The sequence below is a fragment of the Aedes aegypti genome, unplaced genomic scaffold, assembly GCF_002204515.2.
Source record: "Aedes aegypti strain LVP_AGWG unplaced genomic scaffold, AaegL5.0 Primary Assembly AGWG_AaegL5_hic_scaff_1515_PBJ_arrow, whole genome shotgun sequence".
NCBI lineage: Eukaryota > Metazoa > Arthropoda > Insecta > Diptera > Culicidae > Aedes > Aedes aegypti.
The window spans coordinates 21,864-37,774 of NW_018734961.1; the positions used below are offsets into that span (position 1 = coordinate 21,864).

Here is a 15,911-nt window from a genome sequence, read left to right on the forward strand (position 1 = left end):
ACATATTGCAAAAAATACCTTGGTCGGTCGGTTGAACTCGACAGAACCGCCAATCAAACAAAAAAGGGTGCATATCAGATGATCGATTATTTTTTTGTTGGATGTATTATCACTGCGAGTCTGGCCCCTAAAAATCATACTTTTTATCATACCTTTTTCCAAGATTTTTAACATTTTTTGTGTTGTGTCTACAAATTTGTTTGTCATGAAAAAACTTGTGTTTTTGCTAAACATATCATCACTCTATCTTTAGAAGTAACAAAGTTATTCATGAATTACTCTTTTTTCAAGGGGTAATAAAAAGGTACATCACGGGAACGATTAGTAGGTACCAAGTTGAATAGCCATGTATTGCCGTTGCCGTTGTCTCTGTTGAGTAGCGTCGTAGGTACCTGTTTGCAAATTTCCAGACTCTCCGCCTCATCCAGTTTCCAAGGAGAAGAAACATTTCTCAAAATTTTGATATCGGCCGTCAGATTTGTATGTCCTTCTGAAAAGATATGTTCTCCCACCTTAGATTTGAAATCGCATGTCATCCCCTTGTCTATCGTCTTCTGAGCTTTTCCTATTTCCGCTAAGTGTTCCTTGAATCTAACCTCGAGAGACCGCTTTGTTTGACCAACGTAGACCTTGCTGCAGTGGGAACAGCTGATTTTGTAAACACCAGCCTTGTTTAGTGTGTTTACCGGATCCTTGGTAGAGCCTAACGAAGTTCTAAGTTGGTTGTCTCTGCTGGAAAATACCAAATCGATTCCGAAATTCCTTAGCTTTGGGCGGAGCTGTTTGCTGATATGTATGTCGTATGGGATGGAGACTTTCTTCATGGGTTCGGTTATAGGGGTTAGTGTCGTCAAAGCATTCCGAATTTGCTGTCTTTCCTTACCGTTCTATGCGTACTCACAACTCGCACTGTCATCAGGCGAAACGATCCGTTCAGCTTTTCGCGGTTCCGCCTTGTTTCCAGTGTCTTGCCCAAGCAGGAACTCCATACCTCAGTATCGATGACGAGACATTGCCGGTAGGTGTCTGCGACCGATTCTAGGAGCACATCATAGTCAACGCAGGATCTGTTTACTGGAGTTACGCCCAGTCGATTCGCGAATGAAGATGATCATTGCCGGTTTGAAATACGTCCCGTGAAAACGACGTTGTCGACTTTCCGTTCGTTACGAAAGTCGATTTTTGTTACAGATAGAACAAGCATTCCAATTGACTATGCACAGCGGTTTCTCGGGACCTCGTTTGGATTGGCACAGCATCAGCCGCTTGAGCAAGAACAGGTTTTGTTGGAGCGATGAGACATTCGACACGCTTTATCGAAGGGTTAAAAAGAGCCGATCCGTCAGTAGTCGAGCGAATCGTCACTTACTGGTTCCGGATACAAATTTGGAGGTACCTATTTGCTAAAGAGCCTTAAACATATTAATTGTCAGCAACCGATCCTAGAACTCCGACGATATTGATTTTCAAATTTTGAGATGTAGATTTGTTCATTAGCTAGTATGAATAATATTCGTGCAATTTATATTGTTCTGCCCAATCACCTGGATTGCTACTATGCTGAATTGAATGGTCATCTATATTCATGTATAGGTACTTTAGAATCAGGATGTGATAACCACTAACGTCGACTGTCGAAACACTACAGATTTAAAGATTTGCATTTAGGTTTATCTGTCTCTTTTTTGGGCAAATAGTTACTCATATACACAATCGAATGACTATCGTTAAAACATCTCCTGCCGTCCCTAACTGTAATAGATATTTTTTGTTCGTATAAAAAACTTCTGTCTCGTGCTTCAGAAGAAACCCGCCCTTACTCACATGCTCCAATAATAATTATCCAGTGTCATATCAATGTAGGGAAAACAATCAGCCAGTAAAGATATATTGTATCCGACTTCCGCGTCGTATTTACAGGTTTTCCGGTTGTTTTTGCATTGACATCGTGTTTCGTTACGTTTCCTTAAAATACCTAAATTATATATCACAACGCTAATCTATCCCGTGTTTCGTCGGTTCGTCGACTTCTTCCTGCTTAGACTGTTAGTAATTTCGCTTTCCCACCTTGCTCTCTTTCTGTCGCTCATTAAATCTTGTCAGATGAGTTCAAAAATATCAATTCTGTTCTGTTTTTCTTTTTTCGTAGTCAAGATTCTGCAAAAATAGTGGCTGTCGTGTCCGCTTTCGAACGTTTTTTATTTCTTAACGATGATCCTGAAAAAGCGATTTAGGCTGCTGGCTAAAACTGTTTGCTTTGGAAAAGGTACTTGAATTGCGTATTTTGTGGTTTGCGCTTACAAAACTGTAGTGGTTGTTTGGCTTTAGTCTTTAGAATATTTTGTATGGGGTTTTAATTGCATTCATAGTTAGACTTATATGAAGTAGCAGTATCGTTGAGAAAATTCCGATGTAATTAACAAAAAACGTGGATGCGTTTGTTCTAGTAACTAATGCTACAAAGTTTCGAATATCTACATATAAATAAAACATGAATTGAGGGGTTCATTAAGGAAATCGAATTGAACAAGTAATCTCATCATCAGTCACAAAATAGACGCTTAGTATAGGTATTGACAAGTGTATTGAGTCGAATTACTGTTACGATTAATCACTTGACACACTCGATCAGAATGTACGAAAGTTATTTTCTCAATTCGATTTACAGAATACACCCCTGCAAAGCTAATTGCAGCAGTGGAATACTTGTTCATTCTGGTTCGGATTTGTAGTAAAAGAAATTGACAGCATGTTTGGCCAATGCCAAGTAAACAGTAAGCACGATAATGCGATAATGCGATAATGTCTGCATTGATGATGCAATTATAATGCGTCTATGCATGACTGATGCAAATTTAGGGCTAATTATTCGTGCTTATGGCTACTTGGGGAGATATTACTTAACCGATTGGTTCCCACTTTTTGTCTATAGGTTATTCAACAAAATTTGTTGAATAATCCACGATGTATTGTATGATGTCTAAATTGGCATCATCTCAATATTACTTGTAAAGGGAACAAAATTGTCCCGCGAGAACGAATCAGTTAAGGCAGGATTACATCCTACTCTAAAGAGTTACTCTCCAGATTTGTTGAGCTCTACAAATCCGAACCGCAGTACGACCTAATTAAGTTATGCAGAACACTTCCTTATAAATTCCTACACTAACCCTACGTAACACTGTACTGTATTTCATTCTTCCAATTTGCTAGTTAATTGCTATTTTCTGTCCCTATATCACACGCCATTGTTTTCCGTTGAATTTCGCATCGGTACGAAGAATCTACTGGAAGGTGCCGGTTTAGAAACTTTCTACCATTAAGAATGGAGCACTACCGGAACACTGCTTGACTCCTTACTAATTACTGCTAACCATATCGTGGAAATTCTAACGAGTTGTCTATCTATCTAGTGCCTAACGCTCCGCTTGATGCTGATCTATCTACCATACCGTTTGGCTACGTCTACAAGCGAATCACTAAATTTCTCTCCTTTATGGCACATGAGCTTTTTTTGTTTTGCTGGTTCAAGTGGCTTTCTGGGAAACATTTTTGCTACTGCTTTAAGATTCGTGTCTGACTTCCGTTAAAGATTCTCAAATATCATCAATTGATCCGCGTTTAGAAAAAAAATCACACCGTTTTAAAAAATTGTCTCGTGTTTGACCTATTATGTACAAAACTCGTTTGCAATCCCAATCGGTTGATTATAAAAACCCAAATCTATCTTCACATAATTGGGTTCCAAGCAAATTCATACTTACACATCGAGTGCCGCAGTCGTTGAATTGCTTCTACTCACTAGAAAATAGCCTCTCCCCGCCGGACGATGTCCCGGACCCATCTACAGATGGTTCCGACTTCGTCCGTTCAGTATGAGTGGTTTGCTACCGCCGCTACTCACAACCGTCGGTGGCGACTCGATGCCACCGTTATTCCCCGCGCTGAGCAGATCGTCCGTGCTGAGCACCAGGGTTTCGATTTCGTCATCGTTGTCCTGGTAGTCGTCGTCGCTCACTCGCAGCACCGAATCCGAGTCCCGATGGACGATGTGCGGCGCCTCGTTGAACTCGTCCAACTCGTCCATGCCTGGTGCGGATAAAGGAATGTACGAAAAAACGTGTTAACTAAGTAGTCAAAATCAACTTCTGTATCACAAATATCAATATTTATCGATTTTAGTCTATGAACTCCGAGAACTGGGATCGAAGCTTTTTGGAAAAATTACACTGCGGAACACATTTTTGTCTTAAGCATAAACAAATACCGCTATTTACTAAATATAGGGTTGCTGAATCCACAGCCGTTTAAAAAAAAACATAGTAGGGGTGATCGGGGCAATATGGGCCGCCTAAGGAAATCGTCATGGAATGCATAGAAAAACAGCAAAAACTATTGTTTAAATGCTAGTGACTTGTACTATAACATGTCTTCTTCCATATTATGTCAAAAATTAATGTTAACATCAACTTGAAAATTATTTTAGGAACGTTTTTGAAAACCATGTTTTCCTGCGTGTTCACCAACCATATGGGGCATTATGAGCCACCCAACGGGGCAGTATGAGCCACCTCATTCAATCGTATGATTTTTATTTAAAACAATGTAGTGAAGAGCTAATGATAAACAGTAAAATATTGGAAAGGAAATTTGAGTAGCTTTGTTTGAAATTATTAATTCTAACAGCTTATTTTGATAGATACATAACACATAGTAAATATGCCATGTAATTCTAGTATTAAATTGCAACACTTACTTCAACCTATTTTTTAGCTAATTGTTTCTCTTGTAATGGCGCACCAAGATGAATATACAGTAAATAGCATAATCTAGTATATTTAGAAAATGTAATTTTTATGTTCAAAATACCATTTTTTTACCTTAAATCTAGGTGGCTCATATTGCCCCGCCATTTCACTTTCTAAATAATATTCTGTTTTCCAATAATTTTGTTTACGAACAAATCTGATTTAGCGCACGAATTGTTCAGTATTATCAGAAGTTTGAATGGATTGATAAAATTTACCAGAGTAATAAATATAATTGTCTTAAAGCCTTAATTAAAAACTGCCAAAATTATAAGCTTTTTATGAAAAACGACAAATTTGTACATTTTTGTGAATATTTCGAGTATTAAAACGAATATTTTTACGGTTTTTATTATGGTGGCTATTTGAAGCATCCTCTAGCTGATCATAATGACACTAGACATTAAAACACTGTTTTTGACCTTAAATCCGGGGTGGCTCATATTGCCCCGTATGATCATATTGCCCCCATTGCCCCTACGTCTAGTTTTTGTTGAAAATGCAAAATTTTACCATTTCAGCTAACTTGCATGCAAGTTTACCCGCTTGTTTGGCAATTTAGATAAAAATAAGGAAAATATCATACGAACCTGTATAGTGGGACCCCGTCAGCAGCAGATACTGTCCGGCGCGATTTGGCCACAGCAACCCCATCATTACGCAGTACGCCAGACAATCGGCTGAATTTGTAATTCCTAGGGAAAGAAACGTCCAACAATATAATCCGAATCCATGCATCAGTCCACTCCAAAACGCTCAATTACCTAATAGCAACTTATACCGCCACAGTGGGTTCACGTTGACCGCAATGAGCGCCACAATGGGCAGATATATGAACCACACCAAACTGGAAGCGCCAAAGTGCAGCAGAAAGTCCAGCTTCTGCGTCGAGTGTTCGTACTTCATGGTGATGCGTAGCTCCCACAAGAACCACAGCATCATGGTGGACCTTAAAGTGAAGGGGAAACGAATGTCGGCTAGGTCTATCTAGAAGGAAGATTTGGGAATTACCTGCATGCAAGCACCAACCAGCCGGGCCACGTCTGGTACTCGTCGATGTCGGATATGATATCGACCTCGGTCTGAAACAGAGCATTCAAACAATCATTAAATGTGTTAGTTAACCACCCTCTATGTCAGGCCTGCCCAACCGTTTTGAACCGCGGGCCAAATGACAGAAACAATTTTGTGTCGCGGGCCACATTTTTAAACGCACAAATTTCCACATGAAATTCCGAAGGAAGTCGTCACTATAACTTTTTACGTCATAAGTGACTATGTCGGGGATGGGATTCGATCCCAGGTCCTCGGCGTGAGAGGCGAGTGTTCTAACCCCTACACCAGGTCCGTCCCCAAATTATGTATTGAATTCGTTGAAAATCCTGGCTAGATGTCCTTGTAATCCTGATGGAAATTTTGTAAGAAACTTGCCAATGTTTTCCATTTAAAGTCGGATCGAGAATTTTTATTAAAATCCTGTTCAAGGTTTAGTAAAAAAAACCCTTATTGTGTATAATACTTCTAAGGATTCTGCGTGAATTACGCCAAGGTATTGGTTAAATTTATTTACAGGATTTGGTGAGAATATTAGCCTACACAGTATCAACGAAACCTGTAAATTTATAGCGAGTATATAATTTTACAGGTTTACACCCGAGCTCTCGGCTGTCTCGCCACATTGGTAAGTGCTTGACAAAAGTTGAACAGGTTCTGCATAAAATGAGTGTATCACAGAATCGCTTCGACGGTTGGCGGTTTCATCGAGAAGTGATTGAAAGAGCAGTCAACAATGCGGAGCGTTCTCTCGGTCGCGAGATTGTTGAGCATTGCTGGGTTTGTTTTGTGGCAGATTCATGTAAATTTCTAGCGGATTTAACTGAAATATAGTTGGAAGGGCCCTGATTGGTTGACAGATGGTCTTATTTGCTTCACCTGTTGGCTAACGCTTGTAAATTTCAATTGCCTGCCACAATTTTCCGTCGATGTCCAAATTACGTGCTGCTTAATATTCTCAAATTTTTGCTGTGTATGATTCAGTGAAATTATGTAGGAAAATTAAGCCTTTTGCCCATAAGTTTTGTTCAGGCTATATATGTTTATGTAAAAAAGGGGCCCAGATAGCCGTAGCGGTAAACGCGCAGCTATTCAGCAAGACCAAGCTGAGGGTCGTGGGTTCGAATCCCACCGGTCGAGGATCTTTTCGGGTTGGAAATTTTCTCGACTTCCCAGGGCATAGAGTATCTTCGTACCTGCCACACGATATACGCATGCAAAAATGGTCATTGGCATAGTAAGCTCTCAGTTAATAACTGTGGAAGTGCTCATAAGAACACTAAGCTGAGAAGCAGGCTCTGTCCCAGTGGAGACGTAACGCCAGAAAGAAGAAGAAGATTGAAAAAAATAAATCACGATAAAAACATTCCCAGAATTTAGAATTTAAAGCATGCATACAATTAAATACATATTGTTCGTTTAGTTGAGGAATAGATTATCGTGCACATCTTCAACGAGGAAAAATAAATACTCACACGTCAGTTTATATGGCACTTTCATAGAAGCACGCACCTTGCATTCAATGTACAATCCAACATATGCGTTACATGTGCGTTACTTGTTGGTTTTGTTAGCTACGACGCCATCCAATATATGGCAAACATGGTGGGAGAATATTTTGGTGGGACAAAATTATTTAGGTGTGAGTCTATTGGAGGGCAAAATCCTCAATATGTGAGAAGATTAAAAAATCAAACAAAACTATTTAAATAATTACCTAGCTAAAACATAAGGTTGAAATTCAATTGAAAACTAAATAGTCCTGGTATGTTGTAACTTTGGGTTGATAGAATAGTCAACGGGCCAAATATGAGAAGAATCTTTGAACCCTCCGCGGGCCGCATGAAATGAGGTCGTGGGCCGGATGCGGCCCGCGGGCCGTACGTTGGGCAGCCCTGCTCTATGTAAACAAAAAGTTACGTTGTCTGTGCCTTGGGGTCATCGTCTTCTTCTTCTTATTCTTTTCTTATTCTTATTCCTTTTGACGGTACCTCCAGATTCAGGGTGTCCACTCAAAATCAATCACAAGAGTACCTGGGTAGGACAGTCAAAGTTTTATCCTACTTATGATTTAATACGAAGTGACGTCGATCTATAGCCAGATGTAGATGTTCTTGGATTAATTACCATGAGCATTCCAGGAAGTATTTCTTGACAAATAACTGAAATAAGCATGAAGCATGGAGAAGAGGTATTAGAAGAAAACATTCAACAGTTCCTAAAGAATCGTTGGAACAATTTAAAGATTGAATCAAACCGGTAAGGGGCGGTCCATTAATTACATAAGACAAATTTCGGGATTTTTCAACCCCCCCACCCCCATGGTAAGATTTTTTGTATGAAAATCAAAAATAAATTGTATGGCGCGTAAGAAATCTCAGACCCCCCCTCCCCCCATAAACCCTTACGTAATTAATGGACAGCCCCTAACACATTTGCCAGTAGCATCGTGTATCAAGGCACCATTGGAGAAAATGTTGAACAATTCGTTCAGAATCATATTCCCATGATTCATAGTATATTTTCGACAATTTCTAAACCATTTACCAAGAATTCTCAGAAGTAATTTTACAATTAGCCCAGAAGTTTCTAGCTTCGGTGGTATCGAATTTGCACCACTGCTATCCAGAAATTGATAGTTTCTTCCAGTAAGGCGTGTTAAACTACTTCGGGAATCTTTATTTTACAACTCTTCGAAGAATCCAAAGAAAAAAATTATAGACAGTATTTTTAAGTTTCAAAAAGGAAATTATAGAACAATATCGCTGGCTGTTGAGATTCAGAGTATCTTCTAGTTTTTGTCAAATCTGTCTTAAGTGAACTGGTCCGAAAAAGGATATAAATGTTGATCAAATAGTAAATAACCAATGCAGTTGATCTAAACCAGGTCTGCCTAAACGTTTTGAACCGCGGGCCAAATCTCCGAACTAAAATTGTGTGGCGGGCCATTTTTTTGTGTGCTATGGATCAATCTATCAAATCAAGTAGTGGAAAAAGGGGAAGTTTGGAAAAATTAAAGAATATATAAATGATGTTAAGCATCATGCTAAGAGTTCTATAAAAATCATTCCCAGAATTTAGTTATAATTTTTTCCAGGACTCTGTAAAAATTGTAAATATACTCATGAATGCTTTAAAATCCTTTTGAAAATCCTGCTCTGGATTATGTAAAAATGTTGTCTAGGATTTTATTGAAAAAAAAAGCTCAGAGTTCAGTAAAAAAATACCCCAAAAAAAACTTGCTTCACCTAACCTGCTGGTATGTAAAAAATCTGTCTTAAAGTTTAGAACCATGCTCTGGATCTTGGCGAAGATTTTTCTAAACAGGCTTCTGCATGGTTCTGTAAGAATTGTACCTATGATCCTGTCAAAATCTTGCACAAGAATCATATACTGTTAGCATTACGAAAGCTACCGAGGAATAAAGCTGCGGATTACGTTTTTATAAGATCCTATGGATAGCTTATAAAGATTCTGTTTCAAAAAGGTGGATTGTATTGAAGATTTTGTGAGAATGCTGCCCATTATTTTTGAACAAAGATTTTTTTTGTGAAAAATAATGGCCAGGATTCCATTACAGGGTTGTGTAAATTTCATTAGGGGGACACGGGGCAGTATGGACACCCTAAGGAATTTGCCTATTTTGACTGTAAAGACATGAATATTATACTGTTATTTATGTGCAGTATGCATTTTAGAGTTCTTAAGCATTTGTTGAACATTGTTGCATAATTTGGAAAAAATATTTTCATTCTAAAAAAATGTTTAAAAAAGGCTTATATTTGGTAGTCACCATCAAGCTAGCGGGGCAAAGTGGACACCCCCATGGTGCAGTATGGACACCTTAACGTTTATGGGAAAATTGTCCCGCGATCATTCCCAGAACCACGAAAAACGAAGTATATATTCAGGAAACCGTAGTGACAGGGTCATTGTGCCATTGAAAACATGATTAAAACCAATTTACGACATTTTTCGTAGAAATGCTTCCAATATTGCCTCCAAGTTAGTTTTAATCCAGAAAATTGACTATTTTCAACCGATTTGTGGTTCCGCATCATAATCATTGCATTAAATTAAATATTTTTGGATTATTTTGTGTTTGAAGTTATATTTTTTTATCTTTAAAAGTGTCGGCTCTACTTTCTCACCTGGTGTATTTAAATTTTCGTATAAGTTTTTGATGTTAACTACGTCTTACGGCAATATACAGATACTAATAACTCAGCCATTTATCGGTAGATTTTCAATATTTTCCCACCAATCGGTCGGAAATTTATACAACATTTTACTCAAATGGAGAAAACTTTTGAATTTTTGACGATAGACTGTCGAAAATTAGGAAAATGTCGACCCCTTTCTTACGCAACCAAACTACTTCATATTGTCTTCCACGATTCCTTTGGGTTGGCTAGTGCACTATAAAAGCAGACCAATTTCTGCTTCCTCGCGCATTCTTCTTTTGACGTCAACTACGTCTTACGGCAATATACTGGGTGTCAATTGAAAATCTAAAATGTTGCGACCGTCACGGTATTATGTTAGAGTTTGAACTAAAAGAAGGCTGCAACTATGAAAATCGACTAAAATTCAAATGCAAAAAATCCACTTGGTATTAAAGTAGCAGAAAAAAATTAACAATATTTTTTAATATAGCATGAATAATTAAAGATTCAATCAAGAGCTACATTATCGGGTCAACTTGCAGTCATTTGCCTCTGAAAGCTTATTTGGTGAGGTGTGAATGTTATAATTTTTCGAACCCAATAAAATCATGCTCAATTTTTCGGTTCAAAATCAATGTCTTTAACAATTTTCTGAAATTTTAGTGGATAATTTACTCTTCTGACAGGCAACTGAATATTGTTTGCATCTAAAGTGCAAAATTATTCGCATCTGCATAGATATAGGGGGTGTCCATACTTTCCCGGTACCCCTACAAAAAATCTGGTATTATAGTTAAGTGAATTTGAGTTTGGTAAACTAAGCCTTTCTGCAAAAACTTGTTTTCAACTTTGATAGAAATCAAATTTGTCTATAAAATAATGAATAAAGTCTTAGGAGATACAGTGTTGTCCGATAATTGATTGTGTTATGACTGTAAGCATGGTTTACTGAACTTCAAAAAAGTGTACTAAGAACCAATAAATTCAATAATTTTGAGTTGTTCATTCAGTCACTTTTTAATCAAATATTTAATATACAAAATTATAAACTGAAATATAAGCTAGGAATTAAATCGCGATTTGAGACTTGACATGTTTTAATTAGAAATAGATAGAATATTCAACGAGTCAGATATGTGAAGAGTCTTGAAACTATTTGTGGGTCGTGTAAAATGAACCTGCGGGCTTGATGCGGTCTGCGTGCCGTACGTTGGGTAGCCTTGATCTTACAAATGACCTTGAAGCTTTTCCATTCTAGTGTTAATGATCAGAGTGAAAGCAGTCACTTTTAGTTTGCTGTCTAGGATTCCAAAAATATGTTTTTTTTTGGCCTCCGTGACATAAAGATTTTCCCAACGTTTGTCCTATCCATGGTTTTGAATGTGGACGCGCCTCTGGAAACTGGCTATTACTTTTGACATTGACATTGGTTGCATCTTCCAAGCATTTTTTAAAAGGTTTGGCCAAGAATCTCGTCAAAAACTTATCAAAAATCTGGTCAAGACTACCATGAAATTTATATAAATCTGTAAAAATCCGTACAAAATCTCGTAAAGGCCTCATCAAAACTTTGCAATAGATCAAGGATTAGTCAAACTAGTAATTCAGACATGGCTTTATCAAGAATCAGTATCATAAACATCTCCAGAAATCCACCAAACGCAACTCTTAATCATTCTGTCCATTATTTTAGTAGATATCCTAAGAAATATGTTATTTTTTTTCGCTTAGCTTCCCGACAATCTCTACGAATCTACTATGAATTTCAAGCAATTCTAGAATCCACTGAAAAGCTCATTAGCAATCTACTAATAACCATTTTAGTGATCTCTCAGAAGGAATTTTCAAGAAACTGTCTATTATCGATTCAATTTCAAAAATCCAGAATTTAAATGGAAATCTAATAAGTATCTCGCTAAGAACCTTGCCAGGAATCCCTAAGTACCTTCCTAGAAATTTTGCAAAGATCTTAATCGTTAACTATTTCTATACGAACTTACCAAAGATTAGTCACGATGCGAAGTACGAGTGACAGGCAGTCGTACACTTCCTGAGATGTTTTTTAGTTTCGTCCATAGTGCTTTAAAATTTAAACAAACCGGTAGTTTTATGTTTGAAATACAAATTTTCTTGGTGTGTTTTCCAAATTTCCGGGTATTTCCCGTATTTTTCCCGGTCGTTTGTAATTCCCGGGTTTTTCCCGCTTTTCCCGGATTTCCCGGATGGGAAATTTTTAAATCGGTTCACCTACCTTAGGTATCTGTTCATTAGTTTCTCATAGCATTTCATCAAAAAGTTGACCCAGAAATCCCTTCAGATATTATTCTGAAATTGAGTTTATTGAGTTATTTATTTAAGGATTTCCGAAAGAATTCCAAGATATTTTCATGAATTCAACCCGGATATTTTCAAAAGATAACTCCAGAAATTACGCCAGAGTATCCACGAGATTTAATTTTAATTTTTCTCATGAATTTCTCAAGAAAATCCTGAGTCTTCTTAAGAAATGCAACCAGTGCTACTTTCATCGATTCCTCTTGGATTTCGTCCAAGATTTTTGTTCTTTTGATTTAAAAACATTAGAACATCTTTAATAATTTAGTCAGTAATATCTCCAGAGATTTATTATACTGTAGAAATCAGTATTTCTTCTATTTTTTTACTAGGAATTTCTCTTAGGATACCTTCACAGAAATTGCTCCTTAGATACATCGTAAAATTGCTTCAGAAATTCCTTCAGAATTTTTTTGAGAAGTCCTCAAAAACTTTCCAGGAATTCACGGAAAAAAAATCAGAAAATTCAAAAGTGATCTCTTATGATACTTCTGTACAGAAATTCCAAATGAACTCGTGCAAAAATAAAATAATGAATCCTGAATTCTTTTGGGAGGTCTTGGAGGGCTTAATTGACAGGTCATGGAAATAATTATTGAAACAGTAATAAATCGAATCCATGGGAATCTGTGGAAAAATCACTCGAGAATTCCCGAAGCTTTCCTCAAGAAATCTGGGAGGAGATCCTGGAACAACCTGTGGAATAGTCGCGTAATAGTCTCTGAGGGTTTCTCTGGAGCCTCCAGAATTCTGCACTACAATTCTCTACAGACAAAAATAGGAGAAATGTCCTCAGAGACTATTTTGGTTGAAAAATATACTTTAGAAACCACCCATGAAAGTAAAAAGATTTGGGAAACTTGCATTAAAAAAGTGACAAAGTTTTCATATAGCCACCTGCTACCAAACCTATATAAAATTGATATATGACCCGAGGCATAGATAGAAGGTTAAAAAAGCAATCAAACCGACAGAACTTACCCTGTTCCATATGTACAGGAGCACGTGTATTGCACAGTAAGGAATCCAAATGACCATGAGCAGGATCCAACTGCTGACGGATATTTGTAGCCGCGTCACCGCCCAACCCTTGGCCAGCAGCAACAGTATTAGCATAAACGATGTCTGCAATGAAACGTTCCGTTTGAGCTTCGGATGTAAAGCTGACTCACCGCCCCCAAACAACAACTTACCCTGCTGAAGATATCGAAGATGTCTCCGGTGATGGCCAGATTTTTCGTTCCCTACGCCATTCATGGCGTATCGAACCGTGTGGGTCAGTAGCAGGCAAACACTGATGAACTCCAGCAGCAGGCTGATGGTGAACAGTCGCGTCACCGGATGCTTCTGCAGTCGCACCGCGTAGATCTGCAGCGGAACCATCACCAGGTAGATCACGAAAAAGATCAGATACATCTCCAGGGTGTTTCTGCTGATCGAACGAGAAATGGAACAGCAACGGATTGAAGAAGGATGCGCTCAGCCGGTTGGGATTCCCGTTCACCAGCTGGATGTCGTAATCGATTTCCGGTGGATGGGCGTGGAACTTCCGATAGTCGTAGTAGTGCCACTGGCAGGTTGTCTGGTTTTGGTAACAGGCAACCATCGAGATGTACCAGAATCTAGATAGAAAGGATGATATTAGCATTCTGGTAATTATGATTAAAAGCGACCTGATTGTCCTCAAAATAGAAATTTTTAGAGAGCCTGAAAACAGAAAAAAAGAGACAATCAGGAACTACAAACAGATCTAAAGCAGGACTGTTTAAAATAAGAACTTTAGATACCTCATTACTGGGAAAAGGGATCAAAAGACTGAGAGGGAATCAAAAAGAGATCATACAGGGACCAAGAGATGCTCTAAATTATAGTAAGCATTCTTCAGAGAATTCGGCCAGACCATTTCTCAGAGGTTATTTCCAAGATTTTTATGGGATTCTTTGTGACATACAGCCAAGTATTTTCCCAGGACTTTCTCCAGAAATTTTCAACTCCATGTAATTAAGGTATTTACTCAAAGCTTTCTCCAAAAAAAAATCGCTTATGTAGAGATCCAGTGATTCTTCCATGGACTTCCAAGAAATCCTTCCAAGGTTTTCATTAAAAATATCTTCAAGAATTTAGGCCAGGATTTTTTTCGAGGATACTTTCAGAAATTGCAACAAAAGATTCTTCCAAAACTTCCTTTGGATATTCGTTCAGAAATTCGTCTTTTAGCACTTCTGGACCATTGGGGAAGTCCTGCATGGCTCATTGCATGAGGAAGACTGACATTTTTTTTTTTTAGCAAGATACCTGTAGCATTTTCTGGTGTGAAAATCTCAATGGACCTATGCACGAGTTCATCATTTGACGTTTAAAGCGGTGCCGGTGTTATTTATGTGACCATGGCAATCAGTGAATTCGGCACCGCCTCAAACGTCAAATTAATGAACTCATGCATCGGTCCATTGACTATGGACCTATGCACGGGTTCACTATTTGACGTTTGAGCGGTACCGTGTTATTTACGTGACCATGACCAACGAGTGAATTCGGTACCGCTCAAACGTCAAATTAGTGAACTCGTGCAATGGACCAATGCACGAATTCATTATTTGACGTTTAGCGGTGGCCGTGTTATTTATGTGACCATGGGAAACCAGTGAATTCGGCACCGCTCAAACGTCAAATTAGTGAACTTGTGCATCGTCCATTGGTCCATTGGACAATTGATGTGTGTGTTAATATCGTGGACGTCGTTTGTTTTTGCTCTTCGGAAAATCTGTTGCAATCGTGTGAAAAACTCTGCAGCTGCTCAACGAATGAACTTCAATTGTTGGCCGATCTGATTTGGGATGTTGTGTTCATACTATGCGCAAATTGATAGTTTCAACAACTATAAACGCGGATTAAAATCTGTTCATGAAGCCGATTCTGAAGTTTTCTCACCGAACCATCACAGAACATCTGTCGTCTGTATTCATCATAGGCCTTTTCATGTGACAGGTCCGTCTATGCATTTGTTTACATCGGTGGAGTACCGGTGCATACACGAGTCTGTCATTTTCATACACTGAGGCAAAAATACTTTAGGTTTTTCCATAAATCAAGACTTATGAACCAGCCAAATTATGATTTCATTGCACGCTTAAAATTTCGAAAATGGGATCATAAGTTTCATAAGTGAGAGCTTTGAATTCTTTAATAACAATTACTTGAAATATTTATCATAGCAATCGTTAGAAGAACTACACCGCTTTCGATGTTGGCTACAAGTTAATCAGAAAACAGATCACATGTTATCAAAACATGTCAATTTTTGTGCACGCCTGAAATAAAAGGCGAACAACATTATCGATTGATAGTTTCGATTTGAGTTATTATCATTGCATTTATTATCGAATTTCATTGATTGACTTATGAATTCATCACTGAAATTCTTCACCAAGATCATAAGTAAAACTTATAAATTTCAACAATAATCGTTTGTGGCGCCAAATCATAATTATTCCTTAAGAAACTATTAAGTTTTTTGCCCTCAGTGTAGAAGAACTGTCAAAGAGCTTTC

General features: G+C 38.0%; 1 protein-coding gene across 1 annotated transcript; it reads right to left on the minus strand.

Annotated features, from left to right (window-relative positions):
• Window positions 1–1,649: 1,649 nt before the first annotated feature.
• LOC5574010 (integral membrane protein GPR180) lies at window positions 1,650–14,036 on the minus strand. Its single transcript, XM_021856309.1, is given in 8 exon segments — window positions 1,650–4,089; window positions 5,399–5,503; window positions 5,573–5,757; window positions 5,820–5,890; window positions 13,343–13,486; window positions 13,555–13,593; window positions 13,595–13,789; window positions 13,791–14,036. Coding segments are annotated over 8 exon segments (1,203 nt in total). The 5' UTR covers window positions 14,010–14,036; the 3' UTR covers window positions 1,650–3,844.
• Between the last annotated feature and the right edge of the window lie 1,875 nt (window positions 14,037–15,911).